Here is a 23,208-nt window from a genome sequence, read left to right as displayed (position 1 = left end):
GAAATAGTAAAGAGCAGAAATCAAGAAATTGAAAACAGAAAAAAACAGAGAAAAAATGAAATGAAAAACTGGTTATTTGAAAAAAGTCAGTACAATCGATTACAGGTGCATGCCACCATGCCCAGCTATTTTTTCTTTTTCGTAGAGATGCTGTATCTCCATGTTGCGCAGGCTGGTTTTGAACTCCTGAGCTCAAGTGATCCTCCCACCTTGGCCTTCCATCTGTGAGATTATAGGTGTGGACCACCATGCCTGGCCAGGTAACTTTCTTATAGTAGCAGAACAGACAAAGACAATAATGAACTAAAATTTGAATATATTAAGTAAAATATTACATCTCCTGATACAATTGACAAATCTCTAGCAAGAGGTACCAAAAAAAAAGTAGAACAGATATAAATTTCCATTGTCAGGAATAAAACAGGAGATAAGACTATTGATAGATACACGAGGCATCAAAAGAATAATGAGAAAATACTTTGAATAACCCTACAAACATAAATTTCACAACTTAGAGGACCTAGACTAATTCCTCATAAAATGAAAAATATCTCAACTCACCCAACATTAAATAGATAATTTGAATATCCCCATAACGATGAAGGAAATTAAATTCTTAATTGAAAAACTCTCAAAAAAGAAACCTCCAGATCCAGATGGCTTCACTGGAGAATTCTACCAACTATTTAAATAAGAATCAACACCAGTTCCATACAGTGTCTTCCAGAAAATAGAAGAGAAGGGTATTTCCCAATTTATTTTATTGAAGCTAAGTATTACTCTGATACCAAAACGAGGCAAAGATAATACAGAACAAAACAAAAGACTATGGATGAATATCCCCTGTGAATGTAGGTGCAAAATACCCTTAGCAAAATACCATCAAATAAAATTTACCAATATATGAAAAGAATTATACACCATGACCAAGTAATCATATCAATTAATATTTTAAAAAGTGCATGACAAAATTCAATATCCATTCACAATCAAAACTCTTAGAAATATAGGAGTAAAGAGGAACTTCCTCAACTTGATAAAGATCATATACAAAAAACCTACAGAGAACATTATACTTCATAGTAAAAGACTGAGTGTCTCCCCTATAAGATCAGGAGCAATGCAAGGATGCCCATTCTCACTATCTTATTCAACATAGTGCTGTAAGTTCTAACCAGCGAAATGAGGCAAAAACACAAAAAGGAAATAAATATCGTATAGATTAGAAAGAAATAAATAAAATGCTTCCTATCTGTAGATGACATAGTTACATAGAAAACCCCAAGAGATATACAAACATACACATACATGCAAACACACAAAGAAAACAAAAATCTCATAGAGCTAATAAGTGAATTTAGCAAAGTGGCAGAATACAAAATAAACATAGAAAATATATTATATTTTATAAACTAGTAATACACATATGAGCACACTGAAGTTAAAAATGCAATACTATTTATATTCATTCAAAATTAAAATGGAAGACAGGTGTAAATCTCACAAGACATGTACAGTACTTGCATGCTGAAAACTACAAATTATTGGTGAAAGAAATTAAAGTTTTAAAGAAATGGAGAAACATGCCATGTCATAGATTAGAAGACAATGGAATAAAGATGTCAATTCTCCCCAGATTTATATACAAAATTATGAAATTCCCAGTAAAATCCTTGTAAGTTTTTTTGTAGATATAGATAGGATTATTCTAAATCTTAAATGAAAAGGCAGAGGAACTAGAATAGCTAAGACATTTTGAAAAAGAAGATTGAAGTGGGAAGAATCAATCCATCTAATTTCAAGACTTATTTTATAGCTAAAGTAATTAAGATTGCATGGTATTGGCTGAAGGACAAACACATAGATCAACAGAAAAGAATAGAAACCCAGAAACAGACCCACATAACTATGCCCAACTTAATTGTTTACAAAAGTGCAAAAACAATACAGTGGAGGAAAGATAGGCTTTTCAGAGGCGCTGGAGCAATTGGATAGCCATAGGCAAAAAAACAAACCTTGAACTAAATCTCACACCTTATATAAAAATTAACTAAAATGCAGCATGGACTTCATGTAGAATGTAAAATTTTTATTATTATTATTATACTTTAAGTTCTAGGGTACATGTGCATAACATGCAGTTTTGTTACATATGTATACATGTGCCATGTTGGTGTGCTGCACCCATTAACTCCTCATTTACATCAGGTATATCTCCTAATGCTATCCTTCCCCCTCCCCCCACCTCACACACAGGTGTGTGATGTTCCCCACCCTGTGTCCAAGTGTTCTCATTGTTCAATTCCCACCTATGAGTGAGAACATGCAGTGTTTGGTTTTCTGTCCTTGCGATAGTTTGCTCAGAATGATGGTTTCCAGCTTCATTCATGTCCCTACAAAGGACATGAACTCATCCTTTGTTACGGCTGCACAGTATTCTATGGTGTATATGTGCCACATTTTCTTAATCCAGTCTATCATTGATGGACATATGGGTTGGTTCCAAGTCTTTGCTATTGTGAATAGTGCCACAATAAACATATGTGTGCATGTGTCTTTATAGTAGCATGATTTATAATCCTTTGGGTATATGCCCAGTAACGCAATGGCTGGGTCAAATGGAATTTCTAGTTCTAGATCCTTGAGGAATCACCACACTCTCTTCCACAATGGTTGAACTAGTTTACACTCCCACCAACAGTGTAAAAGCATTCCTATTTCTCCACATCCTCTCCAGTACCTGTTGTTTCCTGACTTTTTAATGATCGCCATTCTAACTGGTGTGAGATGGTATCTCATTGTGGTTTTGATTTGCATTTCTCTGATGGCCAGTGATGATGAGCATTTTTTCATGTGTCTGTTGGTTGCATAAATGTCTTCTTTTGAGAAGTGTCTGTTCATATCCTTTGCCCACTTTTTGATGGGGTTGTTTGATTTTTTCTTGTAAATTTGTTTCCTTGTAGATTCTGGATATTAGCCAGATTTTAGGTTTTACATTTAAGTCTTTAATCTATCTTGAATTAATTTTTGTGTAAGGTGCAAGGAAGGGATCCAGTTTCAGCTTTCTACATATGGCTAGCCAGTTTTCCCAGCACCATTTATTAAATAGGGAATCCTTTCTCCATTTCTTGTTTTTGTCAGGTTTGCCAAAGATCAGATGGTTGTAGATGTGTGATATTACTTCCGGAGTCTCTATTCTGTTCCATTGGTCTATATCTCTGTTTTGGTACCAGTACCATGATGTTTTGGTTACTGTAGCCTTGTAGCATAGTTTGAAGTCAGGTAGCATGATGCTTCCAGCTTTGTTCTTTTGGCTTAGGATTGTCTTGGCAATGCAGGCTCTTTTTTGGTTCCATTTGAACTTTAAAGTAGTTTTTTCCAATTCTGTGAAGAAAGTCATTGGTAGCTTGATGGGGATGGCATTGAATCTATAAATTACCTTGGGCAGTATGGCCATTTTCACAATATTGAATGTTCTCCCATTTGTTTGTGTCCTCTTTTATTTCGTTGAGCAGTGGTTTGTAATTCTCCTTGAAGAGGTCCTTCACATCCCTTGTAAGTTGGATTCCTAGGTATTTTATTCTCTTTGAAGCAATTGTGAACAGGAATTCACTCATGATTTGGCTCTCTGTTTGTCTGTTATTGGTGTATATGAATGCTTGTAATTTTTGCACATTGATTTTGTATCCTGAGACTTTGCTGAAGTTGCTTATCAGCTTAAGGAGATTTGGGGCTCAGATGATGGGGTTTTCTAAATATACTATCATGTCATGTGCAAACAGTGACAATTTGATTTCCTCTTTTCCTAATTGAATACCCTTTATTTCTTTCTCTTGCCTGATTGCCCTGGCCAGAACTTCCAACACTATATTGAATAGGAGTGGTGAGAGAGGGCATCCCTGTCTTGTGCCAGTTTTCAAAGGGAATGCTTCCAGTTTTTGCCCATTCAGTATGATATTGGCTGTGGGTTTGTCATAAATAGCTCTTATTATTTTGAGATATGTCCCATCAATACCTGGTTTATTGAGAGTTTTTAGCATGAAGTGCTGTTGAATTTTGTTGAAGGCCTTTTCTGCATCTATTGAGATAATCATGTGGTTTTTGTCTCTGGTTCTGTTTACATGATGGATTATGCTTATTGATTTGCATATGTTGAACCAGCCTTGCATCCCAGGGATGAAGCCAACTTGATCATGGTGGATAAGCTTTTTGATGTGCTGCTGGATTTGGTTTGCCAGTATTTTACTGAGGATTTTTGCATCTATGTTCATCAGGGACATCAGTCTAAAATTCTCTTTTTTTGTTGTGTCTCTGCCAGGCTTTGGTATCAGGATGATGTTGGCCTCATAAAATGAATTAGGGAGGATTCCCTCTTTTTCTATTGATTGGAATAGTTTCAGGAGGAATGGTACCAGCTCCTCTTTGTACCTCTGGTAGAATTCAGCTGTGAATCCATCTGGTTCTGGACTTTTTTTGATTGGTAGGATATTAATTATTGCCTCAATTTCAGAACCTGTTATTGGTCTATTCAGGGATTCAACTTCTTCCTGATTTAGTCTTGGGAGGCTGTATGTGTCCAGGAATTTATCCATTTCTTCTAGATTTTCTAGTTTATTTGCATAGAGGTGCGTATAGTATTCTCTAGTGGTAGTTTGTATTTCTGTGGGATCAGTGGTAATATCCTCTTTGTCATTTTTTATTGCGTCTATTTGATTCTTCTCTATTTTCTTCTTTATTAGTCTTGCTAGCAGTCTGTCAATTTTATCGATCCTTTCAAAAAACCTGCTCCTGGATTCTTTGATTTTTTGTAGGGTTTTTTGTGTCTCTATCTCCTTCAGTTGTGCTGTGATCTTAGTTATTTCTTGCCTTCTGCTAGCTTTTGAATGTGTTTGCTCTTGCTTCTCTAGTTCTTTTAATTGTGATGTTAGGGTGTCAATTTTAGATCTTTCCTGCATTCTTTTGTGGGCATTTAGTGATACAAATTTCCCTCTACACACTGCTTTAAATTGTCCCAGAGATTCTGGTATGTTGTGTCTTTGCTCTCATTGGTTTCAAAGAACATCTTTATTTCTACCTCCATTTTGTTACGTACCCAGCAGTCATTCAGGAGCAGATTGTTCAGTTTCCATGTAGTTGAGAACTTTTGAGTGAGTTTCTTAACCCTGAGTCCTAGTTTGATTGCACTGTGATCTGAGAGGCAGTTTGTTATAATTTCTGTTCTTTTACGTTTGCTGAGGAGTGCTTTACTTCCAACTATGTGGTCAATTTTGGAATAAGTGTGATGTGGTGCTGAGAAGAATGTATATTCTGTTGATTTGGGGTGGAGAGTTCTGTAGATGTCTATTAGGTCCACTTGGCACAGAGCTGAGTTCAATTCCTGGATATCCTCGTTAACTTTCTGTCTCGTTGAACTGTCTAATGTTGACAGTGGGGTGTTAATGTCTCCCATTATTATTGTGTGGGAGTCTAAGTCTCTTCGTAGGTCTCTAAGGACTTGCTTTATGAATCTGGGTGTTCCTGTATTGGGTGCATATATATTTAGGATAGTTAGCTCTTCTTGTTGAATTGATCCCTTTACCATTATGTAACAGCCTTCTTTGTCTCTTTTGATCTTTGTTGTTTTAAAGTCTGTTTTATCAGAGACTAGGATTGCAACCCCTGCTCTTTTTGTTTTCCATTTGCTTGGTAGATCTTCCTCCACCCCTTTATTTTGAGCCTATGTGTGTCTCTGCATGTGAGATGGGTCTCCTGAATACAGCACACTGATGGGTCTTGACTGTTTATCCAATTTGCCAGTCTGTGTCTTTTAATTGGAGCACTTAGCCCATTTACATTTAAGGTTAGTATTGTTATGTGTGAATTTGATCCTGTCATTATGATGCCAGCTGGTTATTTTGCTCATTAGTTAATGCAATTTCTTCCTAGCATTGACAGTCTTTACAATTTGGCATGTTTTTGCAGTGGCTGGTACCGGTTGTTCCTTTCCATGTTTAGTGCTTCCTTCAGGAGCTCTTGTAAGGCAGGCCTGGTGGTGACAAAATCTCTCAGCATTTGCTTGTCTGTGAAGGATTTTATTTCTCCTTCACTTATGAAGCTTAGTTTGGCTGGATATGAAATTCTGGGTTGAAAATTCTTTTCTTGAAGAATGTCGAATATTGGCTCCACTCTCTTCTGGCTTGTAGAGTTTCTGCTGAGAGATCCACAGTTAGTCTGATGGGCTTCCCTTTGTGGGTAACCCTATCTTTCTCTCTGGGTGCCCTTAACATTTTTTCCTTCATTTCAACTTTGCTGAATCTGACAATTATGTGTCTTGGGGTTGCTCTTCTTGAGGAGTATCTTTGTGGTGTTCTCTGTATTTCCTGAATTTGAATGTTGGCCTGCCTCGCTAGGTTGGGGAAGTTCTCCTGGATAATAACCTGAAGAGTGTTTTCCAACTTGGTTCCATTCTCCCTGTCACTTTCAGGTACACCAATCAAACGTAGATTTGGTCTTTTCACATAGTCCCATATTTCTTGGAGGCTTTGTTCATTTCTTTTTACTTTTTTTTCTCTAAACTTCTCTTCTCACTTCATTTCATTCATTTGATCTTAAATCACTGATAACCTTTCTTCCACTTGATCAAATTGGCTACTGAAGCTTGTGCATGCATCATGTAGTTCTTGTGCCATGGTTTTCAGCTCCATCAGGTCATTTAAGGACTTCTCTACACCATTTATTCTAGTTAGCCATTTGTCTAATCTTTTTTCAAGGTTTTTAGCTTCTTTGTGATGGGTTGGAACATCCTCCTTTAGCTCGGAGAAGCTTGTTATTACCAATGATCTGAAATCTTCTTCTCTCAACTCTTCAAAGTCATTCTCTGTCCAGCTTTGTTCCGTTGCTGGCAAGGAGCTGTGTTCCTTTGAAGGAGAAGAGGCGCTCTGATTTTTAGAATTTTCAGCTTTTCTGCTCTCATTTCTCCCCATATTTGTGGTTTTATCTACCTTTGGTCTTTGATGATGGTGACGTACAGATGGGGTATTGGTGTGGATGTCCTTTCTGTTTGTTAGTTTTCCTTCTAACAGTCAGGACCCTCAGCTGTGGGTCTGTTGGAGTTTGCTGGAGGTCCACTCCAGAACCTGTTTGCCTGAGTATCACCAGTGGAGGCTGCAGAACAGCAAATATAGAAGAACGGCAAATGTTGCTGCCTAATCCTTCCTCTGGAGCCTTCATCTCAGAGGGGCACCCAGCTGTATGAGGTGTCAGTCAGCCCCTACTGGGAGATGTCTCCCAGTTAGGCTACTTGGGGGTCAGGGACCCACTTGAGGAGGCAGTCTGTCCATTCTCAGATCTCAAACTCCATGCTGGGAGAAGCACTACTCTCTTCAAAGCTGTCAGACAGGGACGTTTAAGTCTGTAGAAGTTTCTGCTGCCTTTTGTTCAGCTATGCCCTGCCCCCAGAGGTGGAGTCTACAGAGGCAGATAGGCCTCCTTGAGCAGCGGTGGGCTCCACCCAGTTCAAGCTTTGTTTACCTACTCAAGCCTCAGCAATGGTGGATGCCCCTCCCCCAGCCTGGCTGCCACCTTGCAGTTCAATCTCAGACTGTTGTGCTAGCAGTGAGCAAGGCTCCATGGGTGTGGGACCCTCCGAGCCAGGCGCGGGATATAATCTCCTGGTGTGCCATTTGCTAAGGCCGTTGGAAAAGCACAGTATTAGGGTGGGAGTGTCCCAATTTTCCAGGTACTGTCTGTCACGGCTTCCCTTTGCTAGGAAAGGGAATTCCCTGACCCCTTGCACTTCCCAGGTGAGGCGATGCTCCACCCTGCTCCATGGGCTGCACCCACTGTCTGACAAGCCCCAGTGACAGTAAACCGGTACCTCAGTTGGAAATGCAGAAATCACCCGTCTTCTGCATTGCTCACACTGGGATCTGCAGACTGGAGCTGTTCCTATTCTGCCATCTTGGAAACTAGTTTTCCCTAGAATGTAAAATTATAAAATTTTTAGGAAAAAATTTTTGGGATCTAGGACTGGCAAAGAGTTCTTAGACTTGACACGAAAAACATGATCCATAAAAGAAAAAATTGATAAATTGAAGCTCATCAAGATGATAAACTTTTGTTCCACAAAATACTCTGCTAAAAGGATGAAAATACAAGCTACAGACTGGGAGAGAATATTTGCAAATCACTTATTAAAACAGGATTATTTAGAATATATAAACAACTCTTGAATATCAACAGTAAAACAAGCAAACAAATAAAAAACTCCAATTAGAAAATGTGCAAAAGATAGAAACAAACATTTCAGGAGATATACAGATAGCATATAAGCACATAAAAAATTGTTCAACATTATTGGCCATTAGGGAAATGCAAATTAAAACCACAATGAGGTATTACTACATACCTATTAGAGTGGCTAAATAAAAAATAGTGACTACACCAAATACAGAGAAACTGGATCACTCAGACATTGCTGGTGAGAGTGTACAAATGATATGGTCATTTTGGAAAACAACTTGGCTGTTTCCTAAAAAACTAAACATGCAACTACCATGCATTCCAGTAATTATACTCCTGGGCATTTATCCCAGGGAAATGAAAACTTATGGTTACATAAAAACCTATAAGTCAGTGATTCCTGCAGTTTTATTTGTAACAGCCCCAGACTGGAAGTAACTCAGATAGCCTTCAATAGTTAAACAGTGGTACATGCATACCATGGAATTCTGCTCAGCAATGAAAGGAGTGAACCATTAATACATTTGGTAACTTGAATAAATCTCTAGGGAGCTATGCTATGTGAAAATAAAAACTAATCATACAGTATGATCCCATTTATATAACATCCTTGAACTGACAAAATTATAGAAATGGAGAACAAAGATTTGTAATTGCCAGGGATTAAGAAGGTGGTGGGGGTGGGAGGGAAGTAGCGGTAACTAAAAAGTGGAGTTTGAGGCATCCTTGTGGTGACAGAAATGTTCTACATCATAACTGTATTAATGTCAATATTTGGGCTGTGCAGGAGTTTGAGATGAGCCTAGGCAACATAGTAAGACCTGAGACCCTATCTCCATGAGTGAGACAGAGAGAGAGAGAGAGAGAAAAGAAAGAAAGAAGAAAAAGAAAGGATAAAGAAAGAGAAAGAAAGGAAAAAGAAAGGGAAAGAGAGAAAAAAGAAAAAGAAAAGAAAAAGAGAAAGAGAGAGAAAGAAAGAAAGAAGAAAGAGAAGAAAGAAAGAAGGAAAGAAAGAAAAGAAAAGAAAATGAAAAAGATTAGCTGGGCATGATGGCGCATGCCTGTAGTCCCAGCTCCTCAGCAGGCTGAGATGAGAGGATCACTTGAACCCGGGAGATCAAGGCTGAAGTGAACTGTGATCACACAGTTGCACTCCGGCCTGGGTGATGGAGTGAGACTCTGACAAAAAAAATAAAAAAATAAAAAAGCCAGGTTCTGATATATCATGGTCTTGCGAGATGTTACCATTGGGGGAAAGGGTATAAGAGATTTTTCTATTTTTTTTTACATCTACATGGGAATTTTTAATCATCTCAAAATGGAGGGGAAAAAAAGGTGTGCTGGAACAGAATACCCTGCAATTTTGATTGCAAAATTCCATCTACAAACTGCTCAATGGTGCTTGTGTTTAGGAAAACACTTAGGTTTTCACTTAGGGAAGCTCCCCTTCCTCTCCATTCCCCCATAACCTACCTATGCTGTCTCTGTACACCTGGAGAGATGATCCCCAGGAAGATGAGAGAAGGCTTTCAAAAGCCTCGTTGCAATTAGTAAGAAAGCCAACTTGTTCCATTACAGGAGTGTTTCTGGTGGTCTTGGGCTCTGAAGGATTGATGAAAATGGAGTTTCATGAGATTCTTCAAAAGTCCTTGCTGCCTTAAGCAAGTACCCTTGACTCAGTAATGATGCATACATGTGGGACCCTGTTCATGGCTAGGCTCCCCTATTTTGTTGAGAACTGTCAGCAATGTGTTTATTTTGTTTTCCTAGGAATAGATGCTTGGAGTCTTTCTAGTCTGTAAAACTTGTTGCAAATCTAGTCAGTTGGAAATATTGTTTTCTAGCCTCTAACGCCTGTTCTATGATCTGTCTATTGTCCTGAGTGTTGTTTGTCTATACAAGGAAAAGTCCATAAGGAAAGGACAAGCCAAGTCCCCATAAGTCTGTCCTCTGGCTCCAGGGACTGAGAATTCAGTACTGACATGCTTTAGACAAGCTTTGGCCTTTGGATAAACTTTGTGTCAGGTCACCATTTCAAAACTTGTAAGGACTTCCTCTGTCTTATTTTTGTGAGCTTGAGAACTACTTTTTTTTTCGTTTCTCAGCCCTCATTGTAGACAATTGACCTTTGCCCAAATTCTGGAGACTCAAGATTGGAGCATGAAGGTCAGACAAGTGCCACCCTTACAGACCATTGCATCTCTGATGGGCTCCACTCAACCTAAAACTGCACTTCTTCCAGGCCAGATACCTGTTTCTTTGAGATTTCCGCAATGTAACACAAACGTGCATGTTTATCTCTACAGTGGGCACAGTTTCACCAAGGACAATCTGGAATTGCAATGGCCACCTTGAGGAACTTTTAATACAAACGTGATGTTTTACTTTAGAGGCACATTAGAAAAGTGAAGAAACCTTCAAGAGGAGATTGTTCTGTTTGTCTAACAGTTATTCTTTTGTTTAAAGTTGGTGATAGCCCCTCCTTTTATTTCCATACTTTAGGAATTAGTAAGTGCTAGTTAATTGATAAAATCGCCAGGGGCTTAAACCAATTTTAATGTCACTCTTTTTATATTTCAAAATCTATTGTTTTACATATAAACCTTCCTCTCTTTTCAGAGGGAACATATAATTATGTTTTTTTGGTGTTGATTTCATATTCATCTGCAGCAGGCTCCCTTTTCTTTCTTTTTTTCCCTCTATTCCCCCTCCTCTCTTTCTCTCTTTTCCCCTCTCTTCGGAAATTAATCGTTACCTTATCAAATGACCCATTCACTTTTTGTGTGCATATTCAAGGGATCTCTAGTTCAGATAAATAGCCAAAATGTCTGAAAAAAAAAGGGAAAAAATGTTATTAAACTGTGTTTCTTTCTGTGGGCACTAACAGTATATTTACATAGTAGCCTTTATTATAATTATGAGAAAAGAAGAAAAGGCATTATATATAAGTTAAAAGATTACATGTTTGGCATGATTCAGAGTCTTCAAAAAATTACTTTAATACAAAAACTAGTGTCAGCCCAATATTTTGGTTTCTACAAGGCCAGAATTAAATTTTTTTATTAAACTTAATTTTCTACATTAGTTATGAGTTCAACAAGATTCCACTATTTCTATAACTTGTCTAAATTTAGAATTTTAGTTTAATATATATAAAATTGTATTAAACTAAAGCAAATGATAATAATAAACGCGTTTATAATTTTTATAAAATTCTTACAATGCTACAAATCAAAAGTTTCATTTGTTAACTAAAATTGTAATTTCCTGATCCTTAACAAACTTTAAGGACTTAGACAAATGGTTAATTGATAATAATCCTTTGGATGCCTGCATAATTTCTAAATAAACACAAAAACACTGGTCATTAAATACAATTATGTTTATTTCTTAAAATGATAATAGATTAACAAAACATGCAAATTCCTTTGAATGACATCCTATATTTATATCTTGAAACTGTTTAAATTGTATGAAATAAATGCTAGTAGACCAAAAAATATCTAAGTAAATTATGTTTTCTCTCCTTTTTCTTTCGTGCCTAAAGAAAAGGAAGGTTGATTACTTTGGTTAAAGATGAGAATTAATATAAATGTTTAATACAGAGAAACACAAATATGTATACAGAATAAATATCCTGTTGATTTTCTGTTTATTAGGAAAGTTGAAACCATTTATTCAGAGGGTAAATTTTATTTTGGCATACATATTATTTTATCTAATAGATTTAATTTTAAAGCTATAGTTAAAATGTAAAATTTAAAATGTAGTATCTATTTGTATATTTACATATCTATGTATGCCTAAATGCATACATGTAAAGCCATATTAATAAATTCTCTCCTGTAGAATGTTACATGAATCATGTACAAAAAGAGTAAAATTAGAATTGGAGTCTTTTTAATATACAGAAATTAAATTATGCTATGCCCATATTAGTAAATATTTCTTTTTGTCAATAAAATATTCTGTTAACTTTCAGTGCTTTTGACACTTTTAAATCATTTTTTAAAAGACTCCTTGCTTTAATAAAATGTTGTTTCTAGTGACTATTGTTAACTGCTAACACATAGCAATTATTTTACAATGTCGTCTATAATTATTTCTGGACCCTAGATACTTATGACTTACATCTTGTCTCCTGGAACAACTATTCTTGATTCTTTCCAAAATTCAGGCCCCAAATTCAGAATAATCAAGCTATTAATATGCCTTTTGTGCCTAAACTATCTTTGGGTTTACTGTAATAGCTATTAGGTAACACAAGATTTGTTTTGTCATCTGTGAAAGGAAAGACAATGGGAATAATTAGATTTTCAAATATCCTTTGAATTTAAATTAACTTAAAATTATTATGAGAGCTCTTTTATTTACCAAACTTACTAATAAAAAGCTGATAAAAATATTTTTATTTTTTCTAAGTTGATTATATTTAAGTAAAATATGCTAATATAAATATCTTTCAAGGATTATACCCTTTTTTTGAGTTAAAAAAAGAATGCTCATGTTTAAGCACAAAGATAACTGTAATAACTGTGTATCAAAATATCTTTTTCCAAGATTCTCAATTAGCAACCCCACTTTTCCTTTTTGTCATAAGAAGTCTGAACAAACACTAGGGGCTTTGACTCAAGGATATGGGACTCATCAAAAATCTATTGTTTATTTCAGTCTTTCATCAGCTCCAGTAGTCACAGCATAGTTGTCTTGTTTAAGAGTTCTAGCAGCTGCAGCAAAGCTTGTGGAAGCTGGAGTGACTTTGTCAAATTAGTTCTAGTGTCTACACTAAACTTAATAATTCCCCTGATGTTTTATTGACAGACATAACTCAAGATTTTTCAGCTGGTCACTTAATCTCCTAGGAAATATTGTTGGTTTCCCTTCAAATATTACCATTCATCACTGTAACACTCCAAACCCAGTGACCCTCTTTCCTTCATCTGTAGAAAAAGAAGCTGATGATTGATTACCTCTGTTGAGGAACTCTCCATACCTTGCATGGACCTTCTATAGACTCCCTTGGATATCCATAATTTAACTTTGCTTGTTGTTGGTTCAGACTGAGAAAACAAACAAACGAACAAAAAGTAAAATTTGCCTAGTAGGATATGCTATCACTGACCTTGTGATAGCAAGTCTAGGTAAAGTTTATATTTCAAAAGTAATATAAGCTTTACCTAGACATAAAATAAGTTCAGATGGCAAAATAAATTGCCCTCATCCAGACCTGCAAGCTGACAAAAGAAAAAAGAATACTTATACACTGGTATAGGCATTTGATTTGGGATTAGTCTTGAGTTCCAAATGCATTGAAAAAGAGGAGGTCTCCAATAACAAGTTCTGAAATTGAGACAGTAATTAATAGCCTACCAATCAAAAAAGCCCAGGAGCAGATGGATTCACAGCCAATTTCTACCAGAGATACAAAGAAGAGATGGTACCATTCTTTCTGAACCTATTCCAAACAATAGAAAAAGAGGGACTCCTCCATAACTCATTTTATGAGGCCAGCATCATCCTGATACCAAAACCTGACAGAGACACAACAAAAAAAGAAAATTTCAGGCCAATTTCCCTGATGAACATCAATGTAAAAATCCTCAATAAAATACTGGCAAACTGAATCCAGCAGCACATCAAAAAGCTTATACATTACAATCCAGTTGGCTTCAGCCCTGGCATGCAAGGCTGGTTCAACATACACAAATCAATAAACATAATCCATCACAGAAACAGAACCAATGACAAAAACCACATGAATATCTTAATACATTCAGAAAAGGCCTTTGATATAATTCAACACCCTTTTATGCTAAAAACTCTGCATAAACTAGATATTGATGAAACATAATCTCAAAATAAGAGCTATTTATGACAAACCCACAGCCAATATCATACTGAATGGGCAAAAACTGGAAGCATTCCCTTTGAAAATACACATAAGACAAGGATGCCCTCTCTCACCACTCCTATTCAATATAGTATTGGAAGTTCTGGCCAGGGCAATCAGGCAAGAGAAAGAAATAAAGCGTATTCTAATAGGAAGAGAGGAAGTCAAATTGTCTCTGTTTGCAGATGACATGACTATATATCTACAAAACCCCATCATCTCAGCCCAAAAACTCCTTCAGCAAAACAACTTCAGCAAAGTCTCAGGATACAAAATCAATGTGCAAAAATTACAAGCATTCCTATACACCAATAATAAACAAGCAGAGAGCTAAATCGTGCGTGAACTCCCATTCACAATTGCTACAAAGAGAATAAAATACCTAGGAATACAACTTATAAGGGATGTGAAGGACCTCTTCAAGGAGAACTACAAACTACTGCTCAAGGAAATAAGAGAGGACACAAACAAATGGAAAAACATTCCATGCTCATGGATAGGAAGAATCAATATCATGAAAATGGCCATACTGCCCAAAGTAATTTGTACATTCAGTGCTATCCCCATCAAGCTACTATTGAGTTTCTTCACAGAATTAGAAAAAAAACTGCTTTAAATTTCATATGGAACCAAAAAAGAGCCTGTATAGCCAAGACAATCCTAAGCAAAAAGAACAAAGCTGGAGGCATCATGCTATCTGACTTCAAAATATACTACAAGGCTACAGTAACCAAAACAGTGTGGTACTGGCACAAAAACAGATATATAGACCAATGGAACAGAACAGAGACCACAGAAATAACACCACACATCTACAACCATCTGATCTTTGACAACTTGACAAAAACAAGCAATAGGGAAAAGATTCCCTATTTAATAAATGGTATTGGAAAAACTGGCTAGCCATATACAGAAAACTGAACCTGGACTCCTTCCTCACACATTATACAAAAATTAACTCAAGATAGATTAAAGATTTAAATGTAAAACCTAAAATCATAAAAACCCTAGAAGAAAACCTAGGCAATATCATTCAGGACATAGGCATGGACAAAGACTTCATGACTGAAACACCAAAGCAAGGGCAACAAAAGCCAAAATTGACAAATGGAATCTAATTAAACTAAAGAGCTTCTGCACAGCAAAAGAAACTATCATCAGAGTGAACAGGCAACTTACAGAATGGGAGAAAATTTTTGCAATTTATCCATCTGACAAAGGGCTAATATCCAGAATCTACAAGGAACTTAAACAAATTTACAAGAATAAACAAACAACCCCATCAAAAGTGGGCAAAGGATATGAACAGACACTTCTCAAAAGAAGACATTTATGCGGCCAACAAACACATGAAGAAAAGCTCATCATCACTGGTCATTAGAAAAATGTAAATCAAAACCACAATGAGGTACTATCTCATGCCAGTTAGAATGGTGATCATTAAAAAGTCAGAAAACAACAGATGCTGGAGAGGATGTGGAGAAATAGGAATGCTTTTACACTGCTGGTGGGAGTGTAAATTAGTTTAGCCATTGTGGAAGGCAGTATGGGGATTCCTCAATGATTTAGACCCAGAAATACCTTTTGACCCAGCAATCCCTTTACTGGGTATATACCCAAAGGATTATAAATCATTGTACTATAAAGACACATTCACAAATATGTTTATTGCAGCACTACTCAAAATAGCAAAGACTTGGAACCAACCCAAATGTCCATCAATGACAGACTGGATAAAGAAAATGTGGCACATATACACCATGGAATACTATGCAGCCATAAGAAAGCATGAGTTCATGACATTTGCAGGGATGTGGATGAAGCTGGAAACCATCATTCTCAGCAAACTAACACAGGAACAGAAAAGCAAACACCACGTGTTCTCACTTATAAGTGGGAGTTGAACAAGGAGAACACATGGACACAGGGAGGGGAACATCACACACCAGGGCCTATTGGCTGGTGGGCAGCTAGAGGACCACTAGCCTTAGGAGAAATACCTAATGTAGATGACGGGTTGATAGGCGCAGCAAACCACCATGGCCTTTGCATATCTATGTAACAAACCTCCACATGTATCCCATAACTTAAAGTATAATAAAAAAAAAGAAGAAGAGGTCTCTTGACACTACAAGAACCCCTATAAAAAAGATGAAATCTCAGATACTTGGGAAGCTGAGGCAGGAGGATTGCTTGAACCCAGGAATTTGAGGCTACTGTGAGCCATTATTGCACCACTGCACTCCAGAAAAATATGTCTGCTGAGGTCCTCACAAGCCTATCAGCAAACTCTAATCCTTGAGGAGTGAGAACAAAGATTGGGCCAATCCTGGGTAAGAACAGTTACTTCAGAGACACTCCAGCCTGCTTAGCAGAACTTGTTTGACTTCACTGAAGGAATTTTCCCACCTCTAGTGACACACCCCCACAACCACGACCAAATAAAGAAAAAGGCGAATTCCTGTTGTAATTAATGATTTTTAAATTGCCAATATTAATACAGTTTCTGCTTCATCAGGGCAGTCCTTCTTACGTGGACATAAAGCTTATGGCCACCTGCCACACACTAACTTTACTGTATATTCAGGAAAATTGTTAGAGAATTTCAGTTGTTTAAAACTACCACCCCTCCAGTGGATCATGTTTCCCTAGAAAGAATGCAAAGAAATCTCCAAAAAACTCAAGCACAGGCTACTTGAGAGAACTCTTCAGATGGAGGGCTGCATTCTTGTGTTGCATACTATGTGTTTTAGTTAGGGTTCTCCAGACAGACAGAACCAATAGGATACTATAGAATTATAGATGATAGACAGATGATAGATAATTGATAGATGATAAATAATCGATAGATAATAGATGACTGATAGAGAGATAGATAGATGATAGATTATAGATAATTGGTACATGATAGATATTTCATAGATGACGGATAACTGATAGATGATAATCGATAGATAATACATAGATGATTGATAGGTGATAATCTACCAATTATCACCTATCAATCATCTACATAATAAGTAGATAGGTGATAATAGATAGATAGATGAGAGGAGATTTATTAGGGGAATTTGCTCACACAATTATGGAGGCTGAGAAGTCCCACAACAGGCCGTCTGCAAGATAGAGACCCTGGAATGCTAACAGTGTGGCTCAGTCCAAGTTCGAAGGCCTCAGAACCAGGTGTAATTCTCAGGCTGAGTTTGAAGGCCTGAGAACCCGGGGGCCCACTGGTGAAAGTCCTGGAGTCCTAAGGCCAGAGAGCCTGGAGTTCTAATGTCAAAGGGCAGAAGGAGAAGAATGTCCCAGCTCCAGGAGCAAGAGAGCAAATCTCTTTTTCTTATTTTTTGCTCTATTCTGGCCCCAAGCCAATTAGACAGTGCCCACCCATTGAGAGCAGAGGTTCCCCACACAGTCCACTGATTTACACAATAATCTCCTCTGGAAACACCCTCACAGACATACGCAGAAGTCATGCTTTACAAGTTCTCCAGGTATTCCTTAATCCAGTCGACACTTAAAAATGACACTGTGCAAGCAATGACTACTACAGCTGGAAAGTATCAACTAAAACTTTTCTCTGAGCCTGAAAAAAGTCATAAATTATACTACTTCTGCTCTGGAAGCCTAGGTTTACATTCAAATTTGTAAGGCAAAGTTGTCATGGATAATCACATAGCCTTAAATCTCTTCTTAGCTAGCCAAAGAGAAATTTGTGCTAACCACTTCTTGCTGCACCTGTATAAATACTACAGAGCAGCCCATGACTGTGGGAGGAAAGCCTATTGGACATCTAGAAAAGAACACACAGATTTTGAGGGACATATTTTCATTGCTTGGGTATGATAATCTGGGTCCCTGTTTTCAGAGTCTATTAGAAGAACTAAAAACCACATTTGCTTCTGCAAAGTCCTACTTCCTGGAATCTTATCCTCAAATTACCTAACATGAGCACAAATCTTATAATATATATAATTCCTGACTAACACCCTTTCCTGAGACACTGCAATTTCCAATGGTGTGCATTTTCTCTGGATACAAGAAGTCCATGAACCCAATTCTGTTAACTACAGCCATGTCCCTGATGGCCTTTGACTAGAAGACCTTGACCCTGAGAATCCATATAATGATCTAAAGAATAAAAGAGGTATGGTAAAGCAGTAGTTAATTTAACCTACCCCAAAAGGTGGTTTGTCAACATATTTCTGATGCAGCAATAATATTTTTCAATTCTTCTTTAGACATCTATGTGAAGATAATACTCAAAAAAACATGGTTGGCATGTAAATGATGTCAAAAAAAAAGGAAAAGAGTTATTAATCCTTCAAGTTAGCACTTCCCACAGTATCTTCCACTAAACATGAATCCACGAGATGCTCTGTAAAAGAAAAGGTTTTCTTGGTCAAATTAGCCTGAGAAACATGGCAAGCTCTAATATGCCCCTCTTGGAGATTCACAATACATTTTGAAGTTTCTATGAGGTCCTACAGAAAACAAACAAACAAAAAGCCTGATTTACACAGAATTTCTCTCTCTCTCTTTTTTTAACTTTGAAAACATTTTGCATGCTAACACATCTTATAGAACTAATGTTCTGCACAATCAGACTTGGGGGAATGATTATGTTGTTACGTAATTTATCTCAAAGATGTTGTCATTTATCTAGAATATGACATTAACGGAAAAGAAAGGGAACTATCACCTAATAGGCTAGATCAACCAGCAAGGGAGTAAAGGAGCATTAGTTCAAGAGTTTGCAGTCAGGGAGCTCTAAGAAATTGCAATTGGGTAAATCAGCATTTCCAAGCATACCTTACTTCATTTGGAAAATGGCGGTTGTACTAGTTTCCTAGGGCTATCTTAACAAAGTATCACAAACAGGCATAGCTTAAAACAACAGAAATTTATTTTCTCACAGTTCTGGAGGCCAGAAGTCTGTAATCAAGGTGTCAGCAGGGGATATGGTTTGGATCTCTGTTCACCCAAATCTTATGTTCAATTGTAATCTCCAGTGTTGGAGGTGGGGCCTGGTGGGAGGTAACTGAATCATGGGAACAATTTCACATGATTGGTTTAGCACCATCTCCTCGGTGCTGTTCTTGTGATAGTGAGTTCTCGTGAGTGAGTTCTCATGAGTGTTTAAAAGTGTATAGCACCTCCACCTTCTCTCTTTCTCCTTCTCCTGCCATGTAAGACAACTGCTCCTGCTTCACCTTCCGCCATGAGTAAAAGCTCCCGGAGGCCTCCCCAGAAGCAGATGCTGCCACACTTCCTGTACAGCCTATGGAACCATGAGCCAATTAAACCTCTTTTCTTTATAAATTACCCAGTCTCAGGTATTTCTTTATAGCAGTGCAGGAATGGACTAATACAGCAGGGCTGTGCTTCCTTCGAAGGCTCTGGGGAAGAATCCCTCCTTGTCTCTTCTAGCTTTGGGTATTTACCAGCAATCCTTGGCATTTCTTGCCTTACAGAATGCGACTCCAATCTCTTGACTCTGTCATTATTGGCGTTTTCCTTCTGTCTCTTCACATCGTCTTTTCTTTGTGTTTCTGTGTCTTCTCCTTTTCTTATAAGGACACCAGTCATATTGGGCTTAGGGTCCACCATATTCAGTATGACTTCATCTTAACATTACATCTCCAAAGAACTTATTTCCAAATAAGGCCACTTTCACAGGTACCTGGGGTTAGGACTTGGACATATTGTTTGGGGGTACATAACCACAACAAGGATACGTAACATCTATTTCATGGAGTTGTTGTATTATATGAGAGGTTGAGACACTGTGTATGCTTCACAGGGTACTTGGCACTAAGTGCTCCCTCATTGTTCCACCTTTGTGAATGAATGTACGGATGATCTAACCTCAACACCTGTCATCCCATTAGCTACCAAGGATGAGCTGATGACATAAACTCTCACATTCACATAAGGTATAAAAAGTAAAATCCTCTTGATGCTGCTAGAAAGACATCAAGAGGAGTTTATTTTTTATACCTTATGTGAATGTGAGAGTTGATGCCATCTCGCTATAGAAACACGGATTACTCTGATTATTCTGACATGTTCATAATGAGAATCTTTCAAGATTACCCCATTCCTTTACTAAAAGCCTATTTCTTCCATGGAACCCCCAATAACTCATCCACTCAGTGAAGTTTCTCTAGAAGAGGGACTATGGACCTGTCATCCCAGCATTTTGGGAGGCCAAGGTGGGAGGATCACTTGAGGCCCAGAGTTCAAGATCAGCCTGGCCAACATAGTGAGACCGCCCCCCTGCCATCTCTACAAAAAGTAATTTAAAAAAATTAGCCAGGTATGGTGGTGTGCACCTATAGTCCTGGCTACTCAGGAGACTGAGGCAAGAGGATTGCTTGAGCCCAGGAGTTTGAGGTTGCAATGAGCTATGATCATGCCACTATACTTCAGTCTGGATGACAAAGTGAGACTCTGTCTGTAAAATAATTTTTTTTAAAAAGTGACTATGGATTGTGAACTGGAAGAATGCAATAAAAGGAAAGTTGAATACCCCATTATAATCCTCATTCTAAATTTACAAAACAGAATTCTGGGTTAAAAATTAGTTCCCTGTCTGGCAAAGATTTCATGATGAAAATGCCAAAAGCAATTGCAACGAAAGCAAAAATTGATAAATAGGATGTAATTAAACTTAAAAGCTTCTGCACAGCAAAAGAAACTATCAACAGAGTAAACAGACAACCTACAGAACAGGAGAAAATTTTTGCAAACTATGCATCTGACAAAGGTCTAATATCCAGCATCTATAAAGAACTTAAACCAACCTATAAGAAAAAAAACTCCATTAAAAAGTAGACAAAGGACATGAACAGAAACTTTTCAAAAGAAGACATATTATTCATGTGACCAATAAGCATATGAGAAAAAAGCTCAATATCACTGATCATTAGATAAATGCAAATCAAAAACACAATGAGATAACATTTCACACCAGTCAGAATGGCTATTATTAAAAAGTCAAAGAAAAACAGATGCTGGCGAGGTTGCAGAGAAAAGAAAATGCTTATACACTATTTGTGAGAGTGTAAATTAGTTCAGACATTGTGGAAAGCTGTCTGAGGATTCTTCAAAGAGCTAAAAACAGAACTACCATTTGACCCAGCAATTCCACTACTGGGTATATAACCCAAAGGAATATAAATCATTTTATCATAAAGACACATGCACGCATATGTTCATTGCAGCACTATTCACAATAGCAAAGACATGGAATCAACTTAAATGCCCATCAATGGTAGACTGGATAAAGAAAATGTGGTACATATACACCATGGAATACTATGTAACCATAAAAAAGAATGAGATCATGTCCTTTGCAGGACTACAGATGGAGCTGGGGGCCATTATCCTTAGCAAACTTACATAGGAAGAGAAAACCAAATACCACAAGTTCTCACTTATAAGTGGGAGCTAAATTATGAGAACAGATGGACACAAAGAGAAGAACAACAGACACTGGGATCTGCTTGAGGGTGGATGGTGGGAGAAGGGAGAGAATCAGAAAAAATAGTTATTGGGTACTAAGCTTAGTACTTGAGTGACAAAGTAATCTATACAAGAAATCCCTGTGACACGAATTTACCTATATAACAAACCTGCACATGTACCCCTGAATCTACAATAAAAGGTAAAAAAAATTAGTTCCCTATTAGTTCTGTGGGTGTAGTTCCCTATGAGTTCTATGGGTGTAAGTTGATTTCTTGAGAACTGATATGAAATTTCTCATGTGCAGAGCTAAGCATCCAATCCTATTTCTGAGTTTACTGCTGGGGCCTTAGTTCTGATTACATGGATAATGGCTCTCTCATTCTGATGTATCTCAACAGCAAATCTGAGGTTCCTAGCTTAGATTGTAAGGCGAATTGTGAGGCCATTAGCTGGAATGGGGAGCACATACTTTAGAGCTAAGGAAACAGGTCAAGGTGGCAGATATAATTCAGGGAAATAGTCACATAGAGGCCGGAACTCTGTGAGCCTGACTCAGGAAAGTGAATACAACAAAGCTAGAAGCTTGGAGATAGTGTCTTTACTCAATCTTATAGTGAATTATACTTTCTGTCAATTGGCAGGGCCAGGACAGCAGGACTAAATGCACAATCAGAAGGTACTCCGATGGAATACTAGAGGTGGTACAGGCAGCTTGCACAAGCCAGGTCAATAAAGCAAATGTGGAAAGGGACTAATGTCACAATTATGTGTCAGCTCTGGATGGGCAGGGCACTAGAACCAGAGTGAACACACAGAGCCTAGGGGACAAGGAGAGAGAACTAAGACTGATATAGAATCAGTCAGAGGAATTTTTATATAAAGCTTTCATTACAAATGGCCTTTTATTGAAAAGGACAGTCTTGTCCATCCACATGGCCATATAGAACCTATTTTAGTCTTAAAGAACCTAACTTTAGAGCCAAGATTCTGTTAGAATCTTAGGGAAAGCTCACAGTTTAAGAAGTTAGAGAAGGGGATGAAAAAGTAGAAATAGATTTGAAAGCAATCAAGTCTTTAACTCTTTGACCATGAAGACCACCGCTTGTTCCATCTCAAGATCAAGAGGGCTGTGAATTGCAGGGAAAGGGCAGCTTGAGAGAGGCAGGACCAAGCCCTGGACTCCTCACTTGCTGGGATATAGCAGGCCCTCAGGGACACTGTCAGCTACAGATGCTGGGGTAAGTTCCTTGTCAAACGCAGGGCATGAAATCCAGCAGGCATGACCACAGACAACAGATCACCAAAAACAATAGTAATAGGTGGTCCAACAAGGATTTGCGGGGAGCAGGTTGACCAAAAACAGACCCCAGCAATAACGACTTCTTAAGCAACTGGGGAGGAAGGCAGACCTCAATGGGGAAGTCCATCTGTAAGCAGCAAGGCACTTACTACCAGGCCACAGTGCAAGGAGAGAACTTTAGACTTAGGAGGAGGCATGGCTAGTGCAGGTGGGCCGTGAGTCCTGAATTCTGAATTAGACAAAGCCTTGAGTGCAGAGACTCAGACCATGAATGCCAAGACAGGGGTCCATTTCCCCTAATGAACCGGGAACAATATCTCAGGAACAA

At 37.8% G+C, this 23,208-nt stretch overlaps 1 protein-coding gene across 5 annotated transcripts in view; it reads right to left on the bottom strand.

The window, feature by feature from the left end:
• CYSLTR2 (cysteinyl leukotriene receptor 2) overlaps positions 1-23,208 on the bottom strand; it is a 58,841-nt gene that overhangs the window by 5,351 nt on the left and 30,282 nt on the right. Inside the window, exons 1-3 of one of the 5 annotated variants that reach the window (XM_058437880.1) lie at positions 18,289-18,343; positions 13,191-13,280; positions 10,976-11,048 (exon numbers count right to left, since the gene is read on the bottom strand). In XM_058437880.1, the coding sequence (XP_058293863.1) occupies positions 10,976-10,992 (17 nt within the window). In that variant the 5' untranslated portion in view covers positions 10,993-11,048; positions 13,191-13,280; positions 18,289-18,343. Of the gene's footprint in view, positions 1-7,855; positions 7,916-10,975; positions 11,049-13,190; positions 13,281-18,288; positions 18,489-23,208 lie in introns of those variants that run through there. The other 4 variants (XM_032150874.2, XM_032150875.2, XM_058437879.1 and 1 more) reach the window with 4 other exon arrangements.

Source organism: Hylobates moloch, unplaced genomic scaffold (genome assembly GCF_009828535.3).
Source record: "Hylobates moloch isolate HMO894 unplaced genomic scaffold, HMol_V3 SCAFFOLD_4, whole genome shotgun sequence".
In the NCBI taxonomy this organism is placed as follows: Eukaryota; Metazoa; Chordata; class Mammalia; order Primates; family Hylobatidae; genus Hylobates; species Hylobates moloch.
Note: the sequence above shows the minus strand (reverse complement) of the source record. Positions and strands in the feature narration are given on the sequence as shown.